Raw genomic sequence first — 20,169 nt, forward strand, 5'->3', positions numbered from 1 at the left:
TCTATACACCTTCCCCTTGCAAACACAAGAAGCTGGGTCTGAGCTCCGCTACTTGACATGTCGAGAGCCCTCTGCGACAGCCGCTGGTGCCCTTGGGCCTTGATCGCTCACCCAGATTCCTCAGCCAAGCCTGACGTCCATGGAAGCTGCTCACTCGTTGCTAACCCGACCTCGGAACCGCCCCTTGTAAAAGCCACAGCTCTGAATGTACGATTCCAGCTCACGGCAGCTGTCCCTTCGCTGCTTTGGCCAACAAGAGCAACCACCTTGCAAACAGCCAGTCTGGCTGACAAACTCCCCTGAAATCAGACAGGCTGTTACAACTCGTGACAACCAAAAAACAGCCACTGGTCTTGAGAATCTTAAATGGGTTCTCTCTTCTTGTTTGCAGCAGGTTGAGGCTTTCATTTTGTGTGGTTCACATGTTTCTAGCCCAGCCGCCAACCATCACAGATTGTGGTGTGCCTCAGCAAGGACTTTGTACCAGTATGGCCTGACCCGAAACTGTGTAACAAATTGAGGTGGAACTGTTTAGACAGAGTGTGCACTGAAGCAAACTAACTGATCTGTTATTAAAAGGGATACAATGTCCTGCTGCCTCGTGTTAATCTTGTTTTTTTGCTGAACTGACACCCTGTGTAACACTAACACCACAGGCCTCTGTAGTTATGGCTGTTGTCTCCATTCTGTACTGACTGCCTGTTCAGCTGTTACCTCGATTAACTACCCTCGCTTGCTCTGTCTAGTTGGCTCTCCAAATGATCACCCCTCCCACCCACAAAGCTCTCTCAATCCTACCCCACTACACACAGAGCAACACTGAAACTGCAATTAACAGAGCTCCGCAAACAGTGCTTCCTACCAGGATAGATTGAGTACAACAGGTTTATATTCAAATCAGAGTGAGGTGATCATATCAGATTTTGAAGCATGTTTGACGGAGAGATACCGATAGGGTGCATCTCCTTCCCTCTCCCTGACTGGAGGGTCTAGAAACAGGTGGGGCCTCAGATTAAGGAGGTGTCCATTTGGGACAGTATGGAGGAAGAATTGCCTCACTTAGAGCCCGGTGAATCTTCGGAATTCCTTGTCCCAGACAGAACTGTGGCACTGTAAATTGTCCAGGATGATATCAATCAGGGGCAAAACAGTTAAACGATGAAATTATGAAGACAGGTTGCATTGACCATGCTTACTCTCCTCTTTAGATACACAAGATGAATGGATGAATAACTGCCCCTGTAGGATTGCACTGAACTGTCACAGAGCAGAAGGAAGCCATTCAGCCCAAGGGGCCCATACTAGCTTTTTGTACGTTTGAAATTGGAGCCAAACTCCTGGTTTCACCCCCACCAACCGTGCCCACTGTTTGTATTGAAATAATCATTCAAAACCCTCTTGAATGCCTCAGTTTTACCTGCCTCCACCACACTACCAGGCAGTGCATTCCAAACCCTACTTACTCACCGCGTGAAAAAATACACTTTCCTCACCTCATCATGTGCTTCTTTTGCGAAACACTTTAAAAGAGTGCCCTCTGGCTCTTGGTCCTTTTATTTACCTAGAGCCCACTGTCCAGATCTTTTATGATTTTGAAGACTTCTATCAAATCTCCACTCAGCCTTCTCTTTTCCAAACAGAACAGTTCCAGCTTCTCCAATCTATCCTCACAGCTGAAGAGTCTTGTCCCAAGAACCATTCTTGTAAACCTCTTCCACACTCTCTCCAAGGTGTTAACATCCAACTGATACAGTAACCTCCCTGCTATTGCATGATGTGTCTCTATCAACAAGCCTAATATACCGTATGTGTTAATGCCAACTCTTTCAACCCACCACCTATAATGACTCATGCACAATTAGAGGCCAGACAGTGTACAGCAGCAATTTCTCAATTGTCTCTTTATCCTTTTGTGGGATCAGGCATTGTTGACAGGGCCAGTATTTGCTGCCCATCCCTAATCGCCCTTGAACTTAGCCACTTGCTCAGCCATTTCAGACAGCAGTTAAGCGTTGACTACATTTCTGTGGGTCTGGAGTCACATGTAGGCCAGAGCTGGCATCAAAGAATCCCTACAGTGTGGAAGCAGGCCATTTGGCCCATCGAGCCCACACCAATTCTCTGAACAGCATCCCACCTAGACCCAGCCCCCTATCCTATCCCTGTAACCCTGCATTTCCCATGGCTAAGCCACCTAACCTGCATATCCCTGGGCACTACAGGGCGCAATTTAGCACGGCCAACCACCCTAACATGCACATCTTTGGGATGTGGGAGGAAACCGGACCACCCGGAAGAAACCCGTGCAAACTCTACAGACCGTCGCCCGAGGATGAAACTGAACCTGGGTCCCTGGTGCTGTGAGGCAGCAGCGCTTACCACTGAGCCACCAAGCCGCCCCAAGTTAGGGTGATAGATTTCCTTCCCCAAAAGGAGAACAATAAAGGAGGCAGGATTTTAGGAAGTTCAACGCCAGTTTCATGGCCAACATCAGCAAGACTAACTAGATTCAATCCCAGATTAATGATTGTTTAAATTTAAACTAGAGTATTTGGGTGCGCTTCCAAGTCACAGGAGTAAGGGGAGTTTTTTAAATTTTGCGTTTAAACTGGTCTGTGTGCTGCCTGCACAGGGAGCACGCGCACTTGTGTGTAAAACGACCGGGTGCTCCTCACCTTGCTGTTCCTCAAAGGCTGCCCACAGCAGGTGCAGGGTGGGCTTCTTGGGCAGGTGAACCATGCAGGCCCTCTGGAAAACGTTGCGGACCCCCTCGACACTGTGGTTCTCGAGATATTTGGCATACTGCAGGCAGAAGGAGGTCAGAAAGGGGATGAAGGCAAACAAGATCAACTGCTCCGACGCGCTGGGCGTCGTGTTAAAAAATAAAAAGGCATCATGGTACAGCTTATTGAGAACTGGAGGGGGCACTCACAGTGATAACACGCTTATACATTTCTTCAGCAATCCCTTAACTTCTTTAGTTTGAAGCAACACGTGCAGATAAAACAGCAATGGAATTAAAAGATTATGTTAGAAGTCAGATCATCAAAGTAAAATGTGAAATTTTTTTTTGTTGGAACGCTTGCAAAAACAAAAAAATAAACCAACAACACAAAAATTAAAAAGGAAAAAAAACAAGAAGCTGCTGATCGGGTAAGATCCGCAGAACAGCCGGAGTCTGAACCCCGGGTGCAAGCTTCTGAGAAGAAGGGGTTCACCTTGATCCAGAAGTCCTCGTACAGAGCACAGGCGATCATACAGCGCTCGAACAATACCAGAACACGCTCATTAGTGCCACTGGCAATCTCAAAATCCAGGTAGTCCTTCCAGTTTTTCAGCTGCACTCTCTCGAGGGGCTTAACGTGGAAGTACGGCCGCTTAATCTGAGGGCAGGGCGACAGAATAACCAGAAGGTGAGGAAACAGACAACTCTACACTCTTTCAATTCTAGCCTTTTATACTTACTCTGTCCTTAAATTATTCCAACTGAACGTAACTTATGCAGGTTTCTCGTGTTTATATATTTTCTGAACCACTCCAAACCCCCTGCCCTTCAGACAGAAAGCAGGGCAGGAAGAGAAGTGCGGGGTGGACAGGGCGCGAGAGAGAAAGTGGGGGTGGACAGAGCGCGAGAGAGAAAGTTGGGGGGGGAGAGAGAGAAAAAGGGGCAGACAGAGACAGAAAGGGGGAGGGGGGGGAAGAGAGAGACAGAGAGAGAGAGACAGAGACAGAGAGAGAGAGACTGAGGACTGTTGTCTCCAACACAACCAGGATGGGGGAGTTGCTCCACTGCATCTAATGGCTGCCCACCCTCGGAAACACACACAGCACTGTCACTCTGCTTTGACAACAGAGGCAGGCATGCAGCTTGTACATCAGGCAGTGGGTGCATCCTTACCGCCTCCTCGAAATTCCACCTCTTGCTGACTTCCTCCTCATTCAGCAGGTACATCTCGTGCCGGGTGGCTGCCAGGTGGGCTCGGATCTTCTCCAGCTCCGTGTCGGCCTGGGAGGGGATGTTATGGTAATAAGGAGACAATGTGTCAGTGAGGTAGGTGCAAAACAGCAGGCATGTAAATAAAAGCTGAGAAAGAACCCCTCCCCCCGCTCCATATTGATGTAACAATGCAGCCGGTCGGTCCGGTTTCTGCTAAAGCAACAGCCCATGAGAAAGGTGAGGAGGGGTGACCTGACTGAAACACACAGTGAGCAAAGTTAATAATCACAGCACTGCCCCAAGGTCAGGATTTGCAAGGTCTGCCAACTTTATTGCAACTCAGATAACATGGGACGACTGCAAGCCTTCAAACACAGGGAGCAACTCTGTTGCTTAAGGAGGACGAGTCTTGCTGTGCTATAATCCGATGAGTGTCAACTCAACACCCAAGTGACAACTCCTCGTCCTCAGGCTCCTTGGCAACAGTCAGTTGTGAGCCTGCCATCACCACACATTCGTAACCACCCCCAACAGGTCTGCGATCACCATCAGCTGATCCTGCTCGCCACCCTGGGTTTGACCAAAGTTCACCACCCTTGTGGGATCACGCTTGGGAATGGGCCAAGTCATGTAAATAAACCTCTGGAGAGGAAAAACAAATTTGAATGGGTCACCTTCTCCTCATCGGTGGTCCCCACCCCGGGGGGAGGGTCGTCTCCAGGGGGGCCCTCGTCGCCCTCAGTTTCAGCTGCCGCGAGGCTGCTCACGACCTCTGACCTCAGTTTGAGGAACTCGTCGGTGGACAGGATGTCCTTTGGTGAGTAGCTCTGCACGTGCTCCTTAAACCTGCACGACAGCCAAGAGACCTGGAGTTAGAGATGGCCTCCAGCTTGGGCAAAACCATTGCTGCATGAGGTCTGGGCGACAGCCAAGAGGTACAGTTCCCCTCCATCCTTACCCTCCTGCTGCCTGGTGGCTTAACACACGCACAGTCCCATTTATCTTCACTCCTTGCATGCAGTGACCCACAAGAGCTCATTAGACAACGTTTCCATGTTAAAATGCTCACCGTCATGTCCTCACTGCTCCCCATCTCTGCAATTCCTCCACAGACTACCACTACCACCACCCCGCTCCCCTCCACTCCGAGATCCGTGCTCTCCTTTAATTCTGGTCTCGAGCAGCTTCCCAACACTCTGGTTTCAAAAGCTCCATTAGTGACTGCGCCTTCAGCTGCCTGGAGTCCCTAAACTCTGGAATTTCTTAACTCTCTTTGCTTCTTTCTCTCTTCAGGACAATTCCATATACCAACCTCTTTGACCATGTTTGAAGTAATCTGCTCCCAACATCTCACATGTTAAAAGTTGATTTGTTTGATAATTATTCTCGGAATCAAGCCTCGGGATGCTTTACTGTGTTAGAACGCTGCATTAACACAAGCTTAAAAAGACACTGCTCACTCCTGAAGGCAACAACTCTCACTCAGAGACCCTCCCACCGGGCATCAGGCCTGGGATCTGTGGATAGCAATCTCCCCTGCCCTGGCTGATCCGACTGTTCTAGTAGCTCGAACATGACCAAGACATGTTGCTGTAGTGTGAACAGATCACCAATATCCTTTGGGGAATGGAATCGGATGTCCTGAGGCAGTCTGGGTTTCTATGGGCCTGCAGCTCCGCAGCAACATGGACAGACATCACACTGATTTGCTGCTACAACAGCGCTGCCCAGATCTTTGGAAAAAAATCTGGCTGCCCGTCAATGCGCAGAACCCCAGACAAACAACTTAACCCAGAACTTTCGGGCTCGTCTTGTTCGCAACCGCTTGTTTGATCTGGAGCCAGGCCGTAGCTACAAATATCAACTGGACCACTTACTAGCTGGGTTGCAAATCAACTTTTACATAAGACAGGTAAGTGCAAAGAATTCAGGGCTAATGGCAACTTCCAGTCTAGTTTCACTCGTAAGCTGGGGCATTGGGTGAGAGAGGAATTTCCTAGCTTGTCCATCCCCTCACCGCTTCTAATTATTCCTGGATTTTTAAATCTGTTTTTCTCATCTCTCCCAGGAGATCTCCACTACCAGGAGGGCTGAGGAGTTAGTACCTTGTGGTGCACAAATCATTGTGATTTCTTGGGAAGGGCTGGATGGAGGACAGGCTCTTTTCCCATCTGTCAATTCTTGGCTCCCTGTGCACTGCCTCTCAAACTTAGTGAATCCAGGGAGCATCATCACTTTAGCTGAAAAATGCATTTATGGGACATTGTTGGTAAAGCCAACATTCCCCCCAGCCACATCCAACTGAGGGGAAAGTTCACAGCGAAGAGTCGGTGAACACACTCTAACAGGGTGTGGCCAAGGTGAACAGTGCTGATGTATTTAAGGAGGAAGCTGGATAAACATATGGGGAGAAAGGAATAGAAGGAAAGAGTGATGAGGGAGACAAAGAGGAGAGGTAGGAGGCGGCCTGTGTGAAGGAGAAACAGTCACCTTCCTTGTTTCTGTACCGGATGTATTTTTGTGACACCACACTGAGCAATACCGTCTGCTCGGCTTACCGGATCAACAGTGTACGTAATTTTATAACACTGCACATTAACTGTACAAGAGCCCTTCCTTCACTTACTTCTCAAAGTGGTGACTGTACAGTTGAGTGGGTATCGATAGCACCCGGTCATAAATGGCAGTCACAGCCTTCAGCTGCCCCTGTTCCTTCTCCCAGTTCACATAGAGATCCCAGAGACGGTCAGAGCGGAAATCTGTGCCGGCAGCAGCCAACGCCATTTCAAATACACTGCAAAAAAAGAAGTTTTTTTTTTACAAAAAAATTGCTTGTCAGGCAAAACCATTGGGAGAAATCAACAAATCAAATGCAGTGCTACAGATAGTCCAATAAATATGCATCTTGATCAGTAGTGTTATATCGGGAACGCCTCCTGCCACCATCTCAATGACTGTTTCAACTGTCGCTCAGAGATATGATTCGACTGTAGCCTTTCAGATGAGACATTAAACTGAGGTCCCATCTTGTGTGGGTCCAAAGGTTCCAACAGCCACCAGGGGAAGAGAAGCTGGTGCGTGTGTGCGCTCGCGTGTATCTGTCTGTGTGCGTGTCCGTGTGCATGTATAGGTCTGCTTGTGTTTGTGTGTGTGTGCGTGCGCATGTATGACTGTGTGGGGTTGTGCCCATGTATGGGGAGGAGGATTCTCCCTGGTGTCCTGGGCCAATATTTATCCTGTGAGAGATTGTTGTGTGCAAATTGGTTGCTGTGTCTCCAACATTACAACAGAGACTCCACTTCAACAAGTTCTTCCATTGACTATGAAGAAATTCAAGTCGTTTTTCCTTGATATACGTAGGTCCTGGACTTTGAAAGGTGGTGATGCAGCAGCCATTTGGTCGCTGCAAAGCTTGCTCACTCAGCATGGACATGTTCATCAGTTTACGGTGATGTAGGTAGATAGCTGCCAAAGACATCTGGAGAATGCCCCGATCTCCACCTCCGAGTGAGCGGCAGTTCCTCAGCACTCCATCGGAACGTCAGCTGGGTCCACAACCAGCAGCTCTCGGCAGGAGCTCAAACTCAAAAGCTCCTCAAGACATAGGAGTGCTGCTGGTCAACCTCGAGGAAGATGTCATGGCCCTCGGGAAAAGGCAAGAGGCCAGCTGAATGAAGGCGGAGGCAGATGGGCACAACTGTGGTTGGAAAACAGACTTTCACCACGATGACAGGTTTCAAATCCTTGGGCAGTACAAACGTTGCCGTGCAGGCACCGAGCACGACTGCTGTGCGTTAAGACAGTAGTGAAGGGCAGTGAATCAAACTGGATAATTGGGAACAAGGGGACACTTCTGGACTTGGAAGCAGCGCCTTCCAGATCTTAAACACTTGCTGCCAAACAGCATTCCCGTCAGTTTGCTTTTGCTTCTTTAACCAACTGCTGCTGTCCCTTTTTAAGCCGGTGTGGAATTTCCTGCACCCAAAATATTCTGTGCTGTTATACGCCTGTCCTGTCTCTGCAATTCTGCGTGCTGCAACAACTCGGGGTCTCCACGAAGCCTTGCTGAAAAACAAGGGGTTGAAATAGCACCAATTCAGTCAGGATTCAGTCTGCTCAGAAACAAACAGCAACTCAGGTTTGGCACCAGACGCAGACCGCCCCCCCAGTCCCTGTCCACTTCAATGCCAGATCACACGGGCTTACCTCCGGAGTTTAGCAGGGGTTTCAGGATTGGTAGCATCAAGGATCTCCTGTAGAAATGTAATGTAATGCACCCACAGATCGACGCTGAGCGGGATAGACTGGAGTCCTCGCTGGTAAACCTGTAGCAGACAAACAGAAAGCTGCAACCATCAAACATATCAGGGGAACAGAAAAACACAGTTATGCTTCAGAGAACTTGGCTCTAGGTTCAAAGGAGCTTTATTCTGTATTAATCCCATGTTGACCCTGTCCTCATGTGTTTGATGGGGTCAATGGCAAGGCAGCTTTATTCCGTATCGAACCCCATCCTGTACCTGACCTGGGCGTTTGATGGGGACAGTGTCGGGAGCTTTTTGTACAGTTTAAAAGAGTAGTGAGGGCTTTACTGTACTGTAGCTGTCCTGGAAGAGTTTGATAGGGACACAGTATTGAGAAAGCCTTACTTCCAGTTTAAAATAGTACAGGGAGCATTAATCTGTATCAAATCTTGTGCTGTACATGTCCTGTGGGTGTTTGAATGAGACAATGTCAAAGGAGCTTTATTTTCAGTCTAAAAGAGTAGCGGGAACCTTGCTCTGTATCTAATGCTGTGCTGTCCATGTCCTGGGAGTTTTTGATGGGGTCAGTGTAGAGAGAATTCTACTTCCATTTTAAAGTAGAAACTTTTACTTTCAGTTTAAAAGAGCAGACAGAGGTTTATTCTGTCTCTAACTCTACGTTGTCCCTGCCCTGGGAGTGTTCAGTGGGTACAGCTCATGCCAATGTCGAAGGTACTCTGCCAACCTGCGCTGATTTTTATTAACTTGATGTGCCAACTTCCCAATGTAAAGAGGAAAAAGAGATGAGCAGGGTCAGGAAGAGATTATTCACATGGTGACGTGTTGGATCTTGGGAATGCTCTGCTACATTGAAGCAGAAGCCATCACAGAGTGGAAAAATGTTTGGACAAAGCAGATACTGTGTTCTGGGTGAGTGAGAGAAGGGAGAATAAACAAACAGTTTGCATACAATATACAAAATGGCATCCTGCCACACCAGCACTCTCCACGTTGAGAAGCAAAGAAAAGACATAAAAGTGTTCCACAAGAATTGCACGGGGAATGATTCAACTTTTTGCAAACACAAGATGGCAGTCATCACATCAAGCTGATGACTCGAGCTGTAATCTGACTGACAGTTTCCCTTGAATTTGCCTTTCAGCTGAATCTTCCCCGATGGAATTCCAGCAACATTTATCGTCAGCTTAAATAACCAAAAAGAAACAGAAGCCCCAAAGCTCCTCATGTCATTCCCCTCACCTCCTCTGCCTCTCTGGTGAACCCCAAGCGTTTCTCAATGTCAGCATATTTCTTCCAGTAGCCATAACAATAGGGATAGCGGGCGAAGAACGCATCGAATGCCTTCCGCACGGCCCAGATGTGATTCTGAAAGGAGACTAGAATGAACAACAGACCAGCCCAGTCCTACTGCATGTATCTAGACACACCACCCTACATCCCAGTCGGAGACATTGCCAACTCCACTGACCCGGGAGCTCTGGCTCACGGCTCTCAGCCTGCCTGCTCGGCTGGGATTCACATCCATATCCTCAGCAGCTGAAGCAGGCAAGGAAGTGAAGGAGAGCCAGCTCTCCAGGCAAGCTGCTTGTTACAGTGGAATTGCAAAAGAGAAATTGTCCTGCCCTTGGTGCCCCAGCCTTTTTCCCCTGGGGACAGGCTTGGTGACTGAAGGTGGGGGTGGAGATCACAAATCCCAGTTGCATTGCAATCTTCCTGCATGCCGGGCTGTCCTGAAGGGATGGAAAAGGACAGGTGGGCTGCAGATACGAACAGAGTGAGCAGTTAGGAACGTTGGTTGGATGAGAAAAATTGGCCAAGATACCCATGGAAAACACCCTGCTATTCTTCAAAAGTAGAATTGGACATCTTATACCCACCCGATGCAGCTTAAATTTAAAGTCTCATCAGGAAACAGCAGCACTCCCCTGGTGCTGGCCCTGGGAGCATCAGCCGAGACAATCAGGTCAAGTCCCTGACCTTGGCTTTAAACCCAGGACTGACTCAGGTGGGATTGCTAATACTTATTGGCCCATGGTGTTCTAGTCTCTCACTGCTGAACCTCACTGAAGGACATCTCAGAGCCCTGTCCATCTCCTCACACCCTCCAGAGAGAGCGCCCTCTCCAACACATACATGATTCCTATTCCTCTACCCACTCGCCAGCTGAATGCTCTCTCCCCCTAACCCGACAATGGTACTTCCTTTTTTCCAACGCACTACAGACCCATACCCATTTACAGACATTCTCCCACCACTCTGCCCTAATGCCATTGTGCATTGATCAAAGACCATAAGATATAGGAGCAGAATTAGGCCATTCAGCCCATCAAGTCTGCTCCATCATTTGATCATGGTGGATATGTTTCTCAACCCCATTCTCCTTATCCCCATAACTACAGATCCTCTTGCTAATCAAGAACGTATCTATCTCTATTATAAAGACACTCAATGACTTGGCCTCCACAGCCTTTCGCAGCAATGAGTTCCACAGACTCACCACCCTATTCCACTCAGCTCTAAAACGTTGTCCCTTCACTCTGAGGCTATGCCCTCCGGTCCTAGTCTCTCCTACAAGTGGAAACATCCTCTCCAGGTCTACTCTATCCAGGTCTCAGTATTCTATAAGTTCTAATCAGATATCCATCCCCACCAATCCTTCTAAACTCCATTACATACAGACCCAGTGTCCTCATACCACAAGCCCATCATTTCCAGGATCATTCTTGTGAACATATTCTGGACCCCCTCCAAAGCCAGCATATCATTCCGTAGATACAGGACTCAAAACTGATCATAATATTCTAAATGCGGTCTGACTGGTGCTTTATACAGCTTCAGCAGTACATCCTTGCTTTTGTATTCCAGCCCTCTCAAAATGAAAGCTAACTTGCATTTGCCTTCCTAACTGCCAAATGAACCTGCATGCTAACCTGAAGAGAATCTTGAACTGGGATTTCAGAAGCCTTTCCCCATGTGGAAAATAATCTGCACCTCTATTCTTCCTACTAAAGTGCATAACCTCATACTTTCCCACTTTGTACTCCATCCACCACTTCTTTGCCTACTTTCCTAGCCTGTCCTTTTGCAGCCTTTCCACTTTCTCAACACTACATGTCCTTCCAAACTTAGTGAAAATGCCTTCAGTTCCTTTGTTTGGATTATTAATGCTTAACATAAATATACAATCACTACAGTGTGGACAGAGGCTATTTGGCCCACCGGATCTGCACTGACCCTCCAAAGAGCATCCCAACCAGACATCCATCCTGTAACCCCACATGGGATGTTTACCATGGTTAACCCACACATCCTAGGACACTATGGGGCAATTTTTTTTTGTATGGTCAATTCACCTAACTTGCACATCTTTGGATTGTGGGAGGAAATCAGAGCACCCTGAAAAAAACCACACAGACACAGGGAGAACATGCAAATTCCAAACAGACACAGTTGCCCAAGGCTAGAATCGAACTTGAGGCAGCAGCGCTAACCACTGAGCCACTGCACCGCCCAACAGTAGTGGTCCCAACACTGACAACTGCAGAACTCCATTAGTCACCAAAAGCCATCCTGAAAAAGACCCCTTTATCCCCACTCTCTGTCTATCAGTCAGCCAATCCTCTATCGATGCTAGTACCTTACCCTTAACATCATGGGCTGTTATTTTATTTAGCAACCTTGTCAAGACACATTGCATCAATTGGTAACCCCACAGAGCATCCAGTCCTGTCGTCCTCCTTTCTCTGGATGAGAAACATCACATCTCAACACTCTCTCCCTCCTCCAGACGACGCCAGCCTCAGAGAGGATCAACAGCCCACATCCTTGCCACCTATTTCCATCACCAATTTAATCTCTAATGAAGTTTACGTTGCCTTTGTCACAAGATCTCTGCCACAGTTTCCCTTGCTGACCTCCTGATTTCCTTCCCGCATAACTTGCAACTCATCCTGGATGCCTCCAACCAAGATGCTAGACTGTTCCAAGTCACAGTCCCTGCCCTCACAACCCTTCACTATCCTGCAGGCACCCCAATGCATCAACTTCAAAAATCTTCTAGTCCCTGTCCCGTGCAGTCTCCTCTCTGCAGCTCTATTCTTCAACAGATTGTCAAAATCTTTCCAATTCTGCTTTGCTCCGAATCCACTTCCCACTGTACGATATTAATCACTAGACATACTCACTCATCATTTCTAGCCACAACCCCACTAGCCCTGCTTCAAAATCCTCTTCAGAACCCAGCACCAGTCACAATCTAAACACCGTCTCCGATCCCTGCTTAATGCCCACTTGTTCTGGTGTCAAGTCACTCTCTCACTTTACAGCCCCACATCACTGCACAGAAGGTATCACATTGCAGAAGTGCTGCTAAAAATACCACATATTGGAAAACAAAACTACAGAACAGACCCTTGTCTACTTGTACTCCTAGTGAATCTGTTGTTGGGGGTTTATTGCACGGGCAATGAAAGGCAAGTCTATGGCAAGTGATATAGGAGGCGCACTAGCACAGTAACACCTACACAAAAATTACCTTACCTCTTGCTCCACATACTGCAGGACGTAAGTCCAGCCTGTGAAATCGTATGGATTGTCCTCAACTATCTTCCAATACTTCTCAAAGTCTGTGGGGTACGGTGGGATGCTGTCCTCAGCCTCTAGGACCCCGTAATCACCGCTGGCCTGCCCGTACACATCCAGACTGGAGGCGGTGCTCTCTGTTGCCATGTAGTCTGCAATGTCAGAACTGATCAGTTTATCCATTGTGTGCTGTGGCCCGTTGGCGCTCTCAGGGAGCAGCATTGCTGCCTCCAGCATTGTCGCACTGCTCGAAGAGTCAGCCGCCAGTCCGCTCACAGCGTCCTGACCTCCGCCCGCATTCGTGCACTCGGCAATCTCCAATTCCTCTGTTGTTTCCTTGTCCATACCCAGCCCGTCTATCTCCATCTCTGCCACCGTGTCCTGGTCGCTTGGTGGGTTGGGACTTGCAGCCAGGTCTCCTGCTGTGGTCTGAACACCAGATGGACGGGGGCTTTCAGCAGCCAGTTTCTCGACTTCATTTCGGTCACGTGGGCTGGGACTGTAAGCAGCTGTCTCCCCTACAGTGTCCGTATCACAGGGGCCAGGGCTATCTGCAGCCATATCCCCTACAGTGTCTCCATCACAGGGACCTGGACTGTCAGCTGCTGTCTCCCCCACAGTGTCCGTATCACATGGACCAGGACTCGCTGCAGCTGTCTCCCCGCCAGTGTCTGTATCACAGGGACCGGGGCTACTTGCAGCTGTCTCCCTGACGGTGTCTGTATCACAGGGACCAGGGCTACCTGCAGCTCCCTGCTCTATGGTGTCTGTGTCACAGGGGCCAGGACTGTCAGCAGCTGTGTCCCCTACAGGGTCCGTATCACAAGGGCCAGGACTACCTGCAGTGCCCTGCTGCATGGTATCTGTATCACAGGGACCAGGACTGTCAGCAGCAGTCTCCCCGACAGTGTCGCCGTCACAGGGACCAGGACTACCTGCAGCTGCCTGCTCGATACTATCCGTATCACACGGGCCAGGACTGTCAGCAGCGGTCTCCTCCCTAATGTCCCGGTCATTTGGGCCAGTGGAATCAGCCGCCGTGTCCAGTAGTGTGTCGATGTTACAGGGAGCAGGGCTGTCAGCTGCTGACTCCTCGCCAGTATCACCATCGCTCGGGCCTGTGGAATCTGCTGCTGACTCCTCTCCTGTGTCGTGGGGTCCCGTGGAATCAGCTGCCGATTCTTCCCCGGAGTCTCCGTCACTGGGGCCAGTGGAATCAGCTGCAGACTCCTCGCCAGTGTCTGCGGTGGAATCCGCCGCTAGCTCCTCTCCGGTGTCCCCGTCACTCGGTGCCGGAGTACTAGCTGCTGATTCTTCTCCGGTGTCTCCGTCACAGGGGCTTGGGCTGTCGGCAGAGGCCTCCTCCACAGCAGTCTCATCAACACGCAGGCTAAGGGGCCGAGTGGACACATCCTGCGTGATGCACTGATTGCTCCTAACTCGGCGGCTTTTGTTCAATAATTTCTGCTCATTGTCTGCAAAACAAAAAAGAGGAAGATGTTAATGCACACAGACTCAGTTAGTGATAAACAATCATAGGTCTTGGCTCCGAAGGGGTTAACGACAGTGAAAACTGGTTCAATGTGGAAGGAACATATTCAGGATGATCCACGCTGCTGACACAGAATGTTCAGTTCCAAAATTTACCTTGGGAAAACAATGAAGTTACAGCAACAGAAACACACCATCCTGACTTGGAAATGTATCTCCATTCCTTCGATGTCACTGGGTCAAAATCCTGGAATTCCCTCCCTAACAGCATTGTGGGTGTTTCTTCACCCCGAGGAGTTTCAAGTGGATCAACACCACCTTGTCCAGGGCAATTAGGGACAGGCAACAAATGCTGCTCACACCTGGTGAAAGAAAGTTTTAAAAAAAACCCCAAGGCATTTTCTAAGTATTCACAAAATTTGATATCAGGCCTACAGAGAGGTAATAGGCTAGATCACCAAATGCTGGGATAAAGTTAGTTTTAAGGGGTGTCTTAATGGAATTTTAGAGCTCAAGATCCAGGTAGCTGAATGCACAACTGCCAATGGAAGAGTGACTGAAATGTGGAACGCTCTAGAAACCAGAGTTACTGTAACACACAGACTATTTCTTTGGGGGTGGGGGAGCTGGTGTCTGTGGGTGGCTTTAGGGCTAAAGGAAATTACTGAAAGAGCAGGGAGCAAGTTCATGGAAAGGTCTGAAAACCAGGGAATTTAAAAAATGATTGCTTAACTCTGAACAAATGTAGGTCAACTTTCACAAGGGAGATGGATGTGTGGGACTCAGCAAGTTAGGACACAAGCAATAGAGATTTGAATTACGTTGAATCAAATTAAACATGAAGTGTAAACTAAAAATAGCACAACAGCCCACGCAGACATTATATTACAGCCGTCATACTTGATTATGGACGATGTCATAATCAATAGCGAATTACAGAAATGCTGGTAAGTGAAATTGAAAGTAGGACCAATTCCAAGTTATAAAAATCCCGGAGAAGGTAGCTCAAGACTCAAAACAAGAAATCAAGGTTTTGTGGGATTATTCAGACTTATTCCAGCGTCAGGGAGCCTCAGTTCTGTTGTTAGCAAGTATTGGCAGCAAGTGGTGCAAACTTTACAGGCAACGATTGTATGAGAGGCCAATATCCTCTTAACACAAAAATCTGAATTTATCACCTCAAAATAAGACCTTTGGTGACAGACTAGTAACTCACAGAATGCCACCAGCACTATGGGGAAAGACTGACAGCTTCACAGCAGTTTTCACGATGACCAGACACCACAAGCTTTTTACAAACAGTGAAGTACTTTAAAGTGTAGTTGGTTTTGAAATGTAAGAAACCAACATTCAATTTTCATACAGGTAGGCCTCACAACCAGCAAGGTAGTAATGACCAGATCATCATTTTATCATGCTGTTTGTGGGATCAAATTGGCCTCAGTACACCATGGAGAACAACTCTACACTTCTGCAAAATAGTGGCAGTGGGGTTTTTCACATCCACCTCAAATATGCAGATGGAGATTCTGTGTAGCCCAAAAGATGACCCTTCAGATGGAGAAGGCTCCTTGACAGGCCCCCTGACAGCATCTATTTCCTCAATATTGACTCCTTGCCAACCTCCTCAACAGGACAGTACCCCCTCAAAGCGGCGTCAGATCATCAGCTTCTTCGGCTCCTCAGTGAGAACTGTGAATATGAACCGTGTGATTTATGTACAGATACATTTTTAAAAACAATTTTCATAAGTTTGAGCTTAGTTTTTGAGTTAGTAGCCTGTGGGTTTTCAGTGTCTGAAGTTAATTATTTACTTCTAAGTATTTCTGTAGCTGTGGTGATTTCTTTTAAAACAGTTTTTGAGTCCTAGCTTTAGAGCAAATAAGTTTGTGTAGATCAATTTGTTTTGTATCCCATCAAGGCAAATGACGAACCTTTCAAGGTTGTTCTTCTGAAACTTGCTTTTTAAGCTCAAAAGAAACACCCATTACTTACAGGGAGACTTCTGGTTTCAGTTTTATTTTGAGTTTTGAGCAATGCTTGGAACAGGATTGCTGTGAAGCCCAGGACTCCTGAGAACTGAAGGATATAGTGAATGAGGGGACAGCTTGGTTTTTGCGCTAAAATAGCAAATGCAGTGTGAGAATAACTTGCAGTGGTATGGAGGAGGTAGGTACAATCAAAGCATTCAATTTGACATTGTTTCTACCAATTGTCTCAATGTTTACAGTCAAAGGGGAAAGGCAGGAGAATAGCACCCAATTCATTCTGCAGAGGAGCGATACTGGCCTTGATACGTCCACACTGTTTCTCTCTCCACAGAAGCTGCCAGACCTGCTGCATTTCTCCAACATTGTCTTTTTTTAAGCACTAAACCATGATGCTCATTCAGAGCTGGTGCAGACATGGTGGGCTGAATGGCCTCCTCCAACACCAGAACAATTCTGTGATTCTACACTGCAGATAGGTGATAGGGAGGGTGCAGTTACATTTATTCACTTCTGTGGGCCTGTGAGGGGAGAGTTACATGTATGGGGCAGTGGGCACATCTACTCCCTGCTAATGGGGGGTGGGTAGTTCCAGACATTCCCCTCTACGGGGTTGGGGGCCAGTTAACATCTATTACCCTTTATGCAGGTAGGGGCAAGTTACATCTCTTCCCCTCTGTGGAGGTGGAATTACTCACAATTGGAGGGGAAAGGAGACAGCTACATCTATTTCTCTTCACTCAGGAGGTAGGTACATCTATTCCCCTCTAATGGAGAGGCAGTTATATCTATTTCCCCCTGGGGCGGGGGGAGGGAGGGCAGCATGGTAGTTATATGTAGCAACCTCTATTGGGAAAGGGGGGATGCAGAAGGGGTATAGTTACATATACACCCCTCTGCCTGAGGGAGGTGATAGATAACACTATTCCCTTTTATGAGGCATTATTTACATCTTTTCTATGTGGAGATGATCATTACATCCATGCCCTTCTATTGGGGCAGGTCGTTACATCCACTCCCCTCGACGTGGAGAAAGGGACTGTAGTTACATCTATTCCCCTCTCTTTTGAGTATTGGGGGAGGCAGTTGACTTCACTTCCTGGTTCCCATCCGGGTCTGTTTCCCGTCCGAATCCCCGCCACCCATCAGACTCCAGCTCTACGCATGCGCTGGTCGCCCCCTCCGGCTGTTCCTCGCCGCCATTACGAGCGACTTTTCCAGCTCGACTTCGGGGGCGGACACCGGGGGAGAGGGAGCTGATACAGGAAGTGTCTCCGTCTCTTTCTCTCCCTCATCCCACCTCCAACTGTATCCTGCCGACCCAGCAGGCGTCCATTTTCGACCACCACCACCCCGCGACCCACACATCCCCCGCCCCTTCCTCGGCGTCGGTGACAAATCTCCCGCATCCGCCATCCTTCTCCCCCTCCCCCTTTCACTGCTCCCCGGTCAATATCGGTGCCATTCAAACGGCCCGCTCGTTCCCTCGCTATCGGTGACAGGACTGCGGTCACTCACCACTCGTTGGAGCGGATGCCGGCGGATTCCGCTCGGGTTCCAGCCACGGATTGTCCACCGCCTCCATTACTCCTGTCACCATCGTCTGAGGCACCGGAACCGGAAACTGCTGTGAGCGGTTGGTGGGGGAAGGGGAGGAAAGCGGAGGGGAAGCATTCTGCCTCTTGGCTGAGGATCGTTCCAATTTCAATTATTCATTTTCCATTATTGTGACTTATCATTGCAAATTAAACTTTTTTTCTTTGTATGGGAGTTTAAATAATGCACCCTCAGAGGTCTTTAGGAAACAAATCAGTTGATTCTAAGTCACCTAAACATCTGCACGAGTCATCTCATCAATAATACTGTTGCTATAATGACAAGGGGTGGATCTGGACGAACACAGCAGGCCAGGCAGCATCAGAAAAGCTGACGTTTCAGACCCGGAACGTCAGCTTTCCTGCTTCTCTGATGCTGCCTGGCCTGCTGTGTTCATCCAGATCCACACCTTGTTATCTCAGACTCCAGCATTGGCAGTTCCTACATGCTCTTACTGTTGCTATATTTTGGTAACCCACAGAGAAAAATCACGCTTGCAAAATGTTTACCAGATCTACTAATATTGGTGATGACTGGTACAAATGCCTAGTGGCTTGGGATCAACTGATTTGTTTCCTAAACACCTCTGAAAGTGCATTCTTTAAACTTCCACGGTTACACACAAAGAAAAAGTTTAATTTGCAATGGTAAGTCACAACAATGGGAAATGAATGATTCTCAGCATTTGCTCATTACTAGGCATATAGTTCTCATTCACTTTGCAATGTTAACAGTCACACTTGTTATTGCAGACACATTAATGTGATAGCTGCAAGATTTTGTCGATCTCATATGTTGCAGGCAAGGATGTCCCGAAGCATGGTATTTTGGAGAGACCATTCAGACACTACAACAATGCATGAATGGACACCGCAAAACAATCGCCAGACAGGAATGTTGCCTCCCAGTCGAGGAACACTTCAACGGTCAAGGACATTCAACCTGTGATCTTCGGGTAAGCATTCTCTAAGATGGCCTTTGAGATACAGAACAATGCAGAATCGCTGAGCAGAAACTGATAGCCAAGTTCCGTACCCATGAATACAGCCTCAACCGCGATCTTGGGTTCATGCCATGCAACATGTGACCCCACCGTACCGTATCTGTAAAATCTTCCTTTGTGTCAAAACAGGACAATATCACCTTGATAAATTGTTATGATCTATCTTAATTAGATTGTACAGTTTTTGATTGCTTATTACTGTGGTTAGACCCTTGGCATGTGACTGTTATATCTTTCATGTTATTCCAGTCATTTGGTTTATCTCAGCACCCACCTTATTTTTAATTTTTTGTAATTATCTCTCTGCCTCATTTATCAGATTATAGGTCACCCTTCACTTGTTATTCAGCTGTTGACACTTTACTCACATTGTCTGACACTTTTGATCACCTGCAGAGACTTATTATTCAACACTCCACTCGCACCATATGTATGATCTTTTGGTCTGCCTACCTATAAACTGTGTGCGCTTACGCTTTTCTCTCACTTCTCCTGATGAACGGGCTACACTCCAAAAGCTTAAGATTTCAAATAAACCTGTTGGACCATAACCTGGTGTCAGGACATCCGAGTCTGCCCACCTCAGTCCACCACCAACACCTGCACATAATGTCTTTCTAGGTAGTAGAGAGCCAGATTTGGAAGGTACTGGAGAAGAAGCCTTGGTGAGTTTTTGTAGTGAATCTTGTAGATGGTACATGCCGGTGCTACTATCAGTTGATGAAGAAAGAATTTGGTGGGGGGGGGGTGTGGAGAAGAGAGAGAAAGAAAGAGATGGAAAATGAAGGTTCAGGTTGGTGGTGCCAATCAAGTGCTTTATACTGGACGTATTGAGTTCCACGTCAGAGCAGGCTAGATTGTCTCTCCGACACAGCTCAGAGGCACTGCTGCATTCTGAGGTACCTTACATCAATCTCATTTTAAATTAAAAATCTTGTCTACTGCTCAAGGACATTTTGACAATGACAGTCTTAATAGAAGTTTGTGACATTGCCACTAATCTTACCAAAACAGATTATCTCACTTCTATTTACAGATCTTTGCCTTGTGCAAACTAATTATCATATCTGCCTCCATCACAGTGGCTGTACTTAATTGAATGTAACCTGATCCAAGACATCCTGAAGGAGTGAAGGATTCTGCTTAAAATCAAGGTGTTCTCATCAACCTCTATATTAACACTTTAACAAGGTCTTTTTCTAAAAAAAATACTTATACAGGGGCTTGTAGAAGTGGAGGGGTAGCATGCCTAGCTCTGGGAAGACAGTCTGAAATCAAGGCTCACCTGCCTCAGAGGTGGGTCATAAC

General features: G+C 47.7%; 1 protein-coding gene across 1 annotated transcript in view; it reads right to left on the bottom strand.

The window, feature by feature from the left end:
• LOC109918488 (pre-mRNA-processing factor 39-like) overlaps nt 1-17,908 on the bottom strand; it is a 26,311-nt gene extending 8,403 nt beyond the window's left edge. The window contains exons 1-9 of the mRNA XM_020518424.2: nt 17,781-17,908; nt 12,742-14,258; nt 9,442-9,567; nt 8,144-8,262; nt 6,564-6,731; nt 4,612-4,783; nt 3,899-4,006; nt 3,219-3,383; nt 2,676-2,802 (exon numbers count right to left, since the gene is read on the bottom strand). Of these exons, the coding sequence (XP_020374013.2) occupies nt 2,676-2,802; nt 3,219-3,383; nt 3,899-4,006; nt 4,612-4,783; nt 6,564-6,731; nt 8,144-8,262; nt 9,442-9,567; nt 12,742-14,258; nt 17,781-17,862 (2,584 nt within the window). The 5' untranslated portion in view covers nt 17,863-17,908. The remainder of the gene's footprint in view (nt 1-2,675; nt 2,803-3,218; nt 3,384-3,898; nt 4,007-4,611; nt 4,784-6,563; nt 6,732-8,143; nt 8,263-9,441; nt 9,568-12,741; nt 14,259-17,780) is intronic.
• Nucleotides 17,909-20,169: the final 2,261 nt, after the last annotated feature.

Source organism: Rhincodon typus, chromosome 43 (assembly GCF_021869965.1).
Source record: "Rhincodon typus isolate 14 chromosome 43, sRhiTyp1.1, whole genome shotgun sequence".
Classification (NCBI taxonomy): Eukaryota; Metazoa; Chordata; class Chondrichthyes; order Orectolobiformes; family Rhincodontidae; genus Rhincodon; species Rhincodon typus.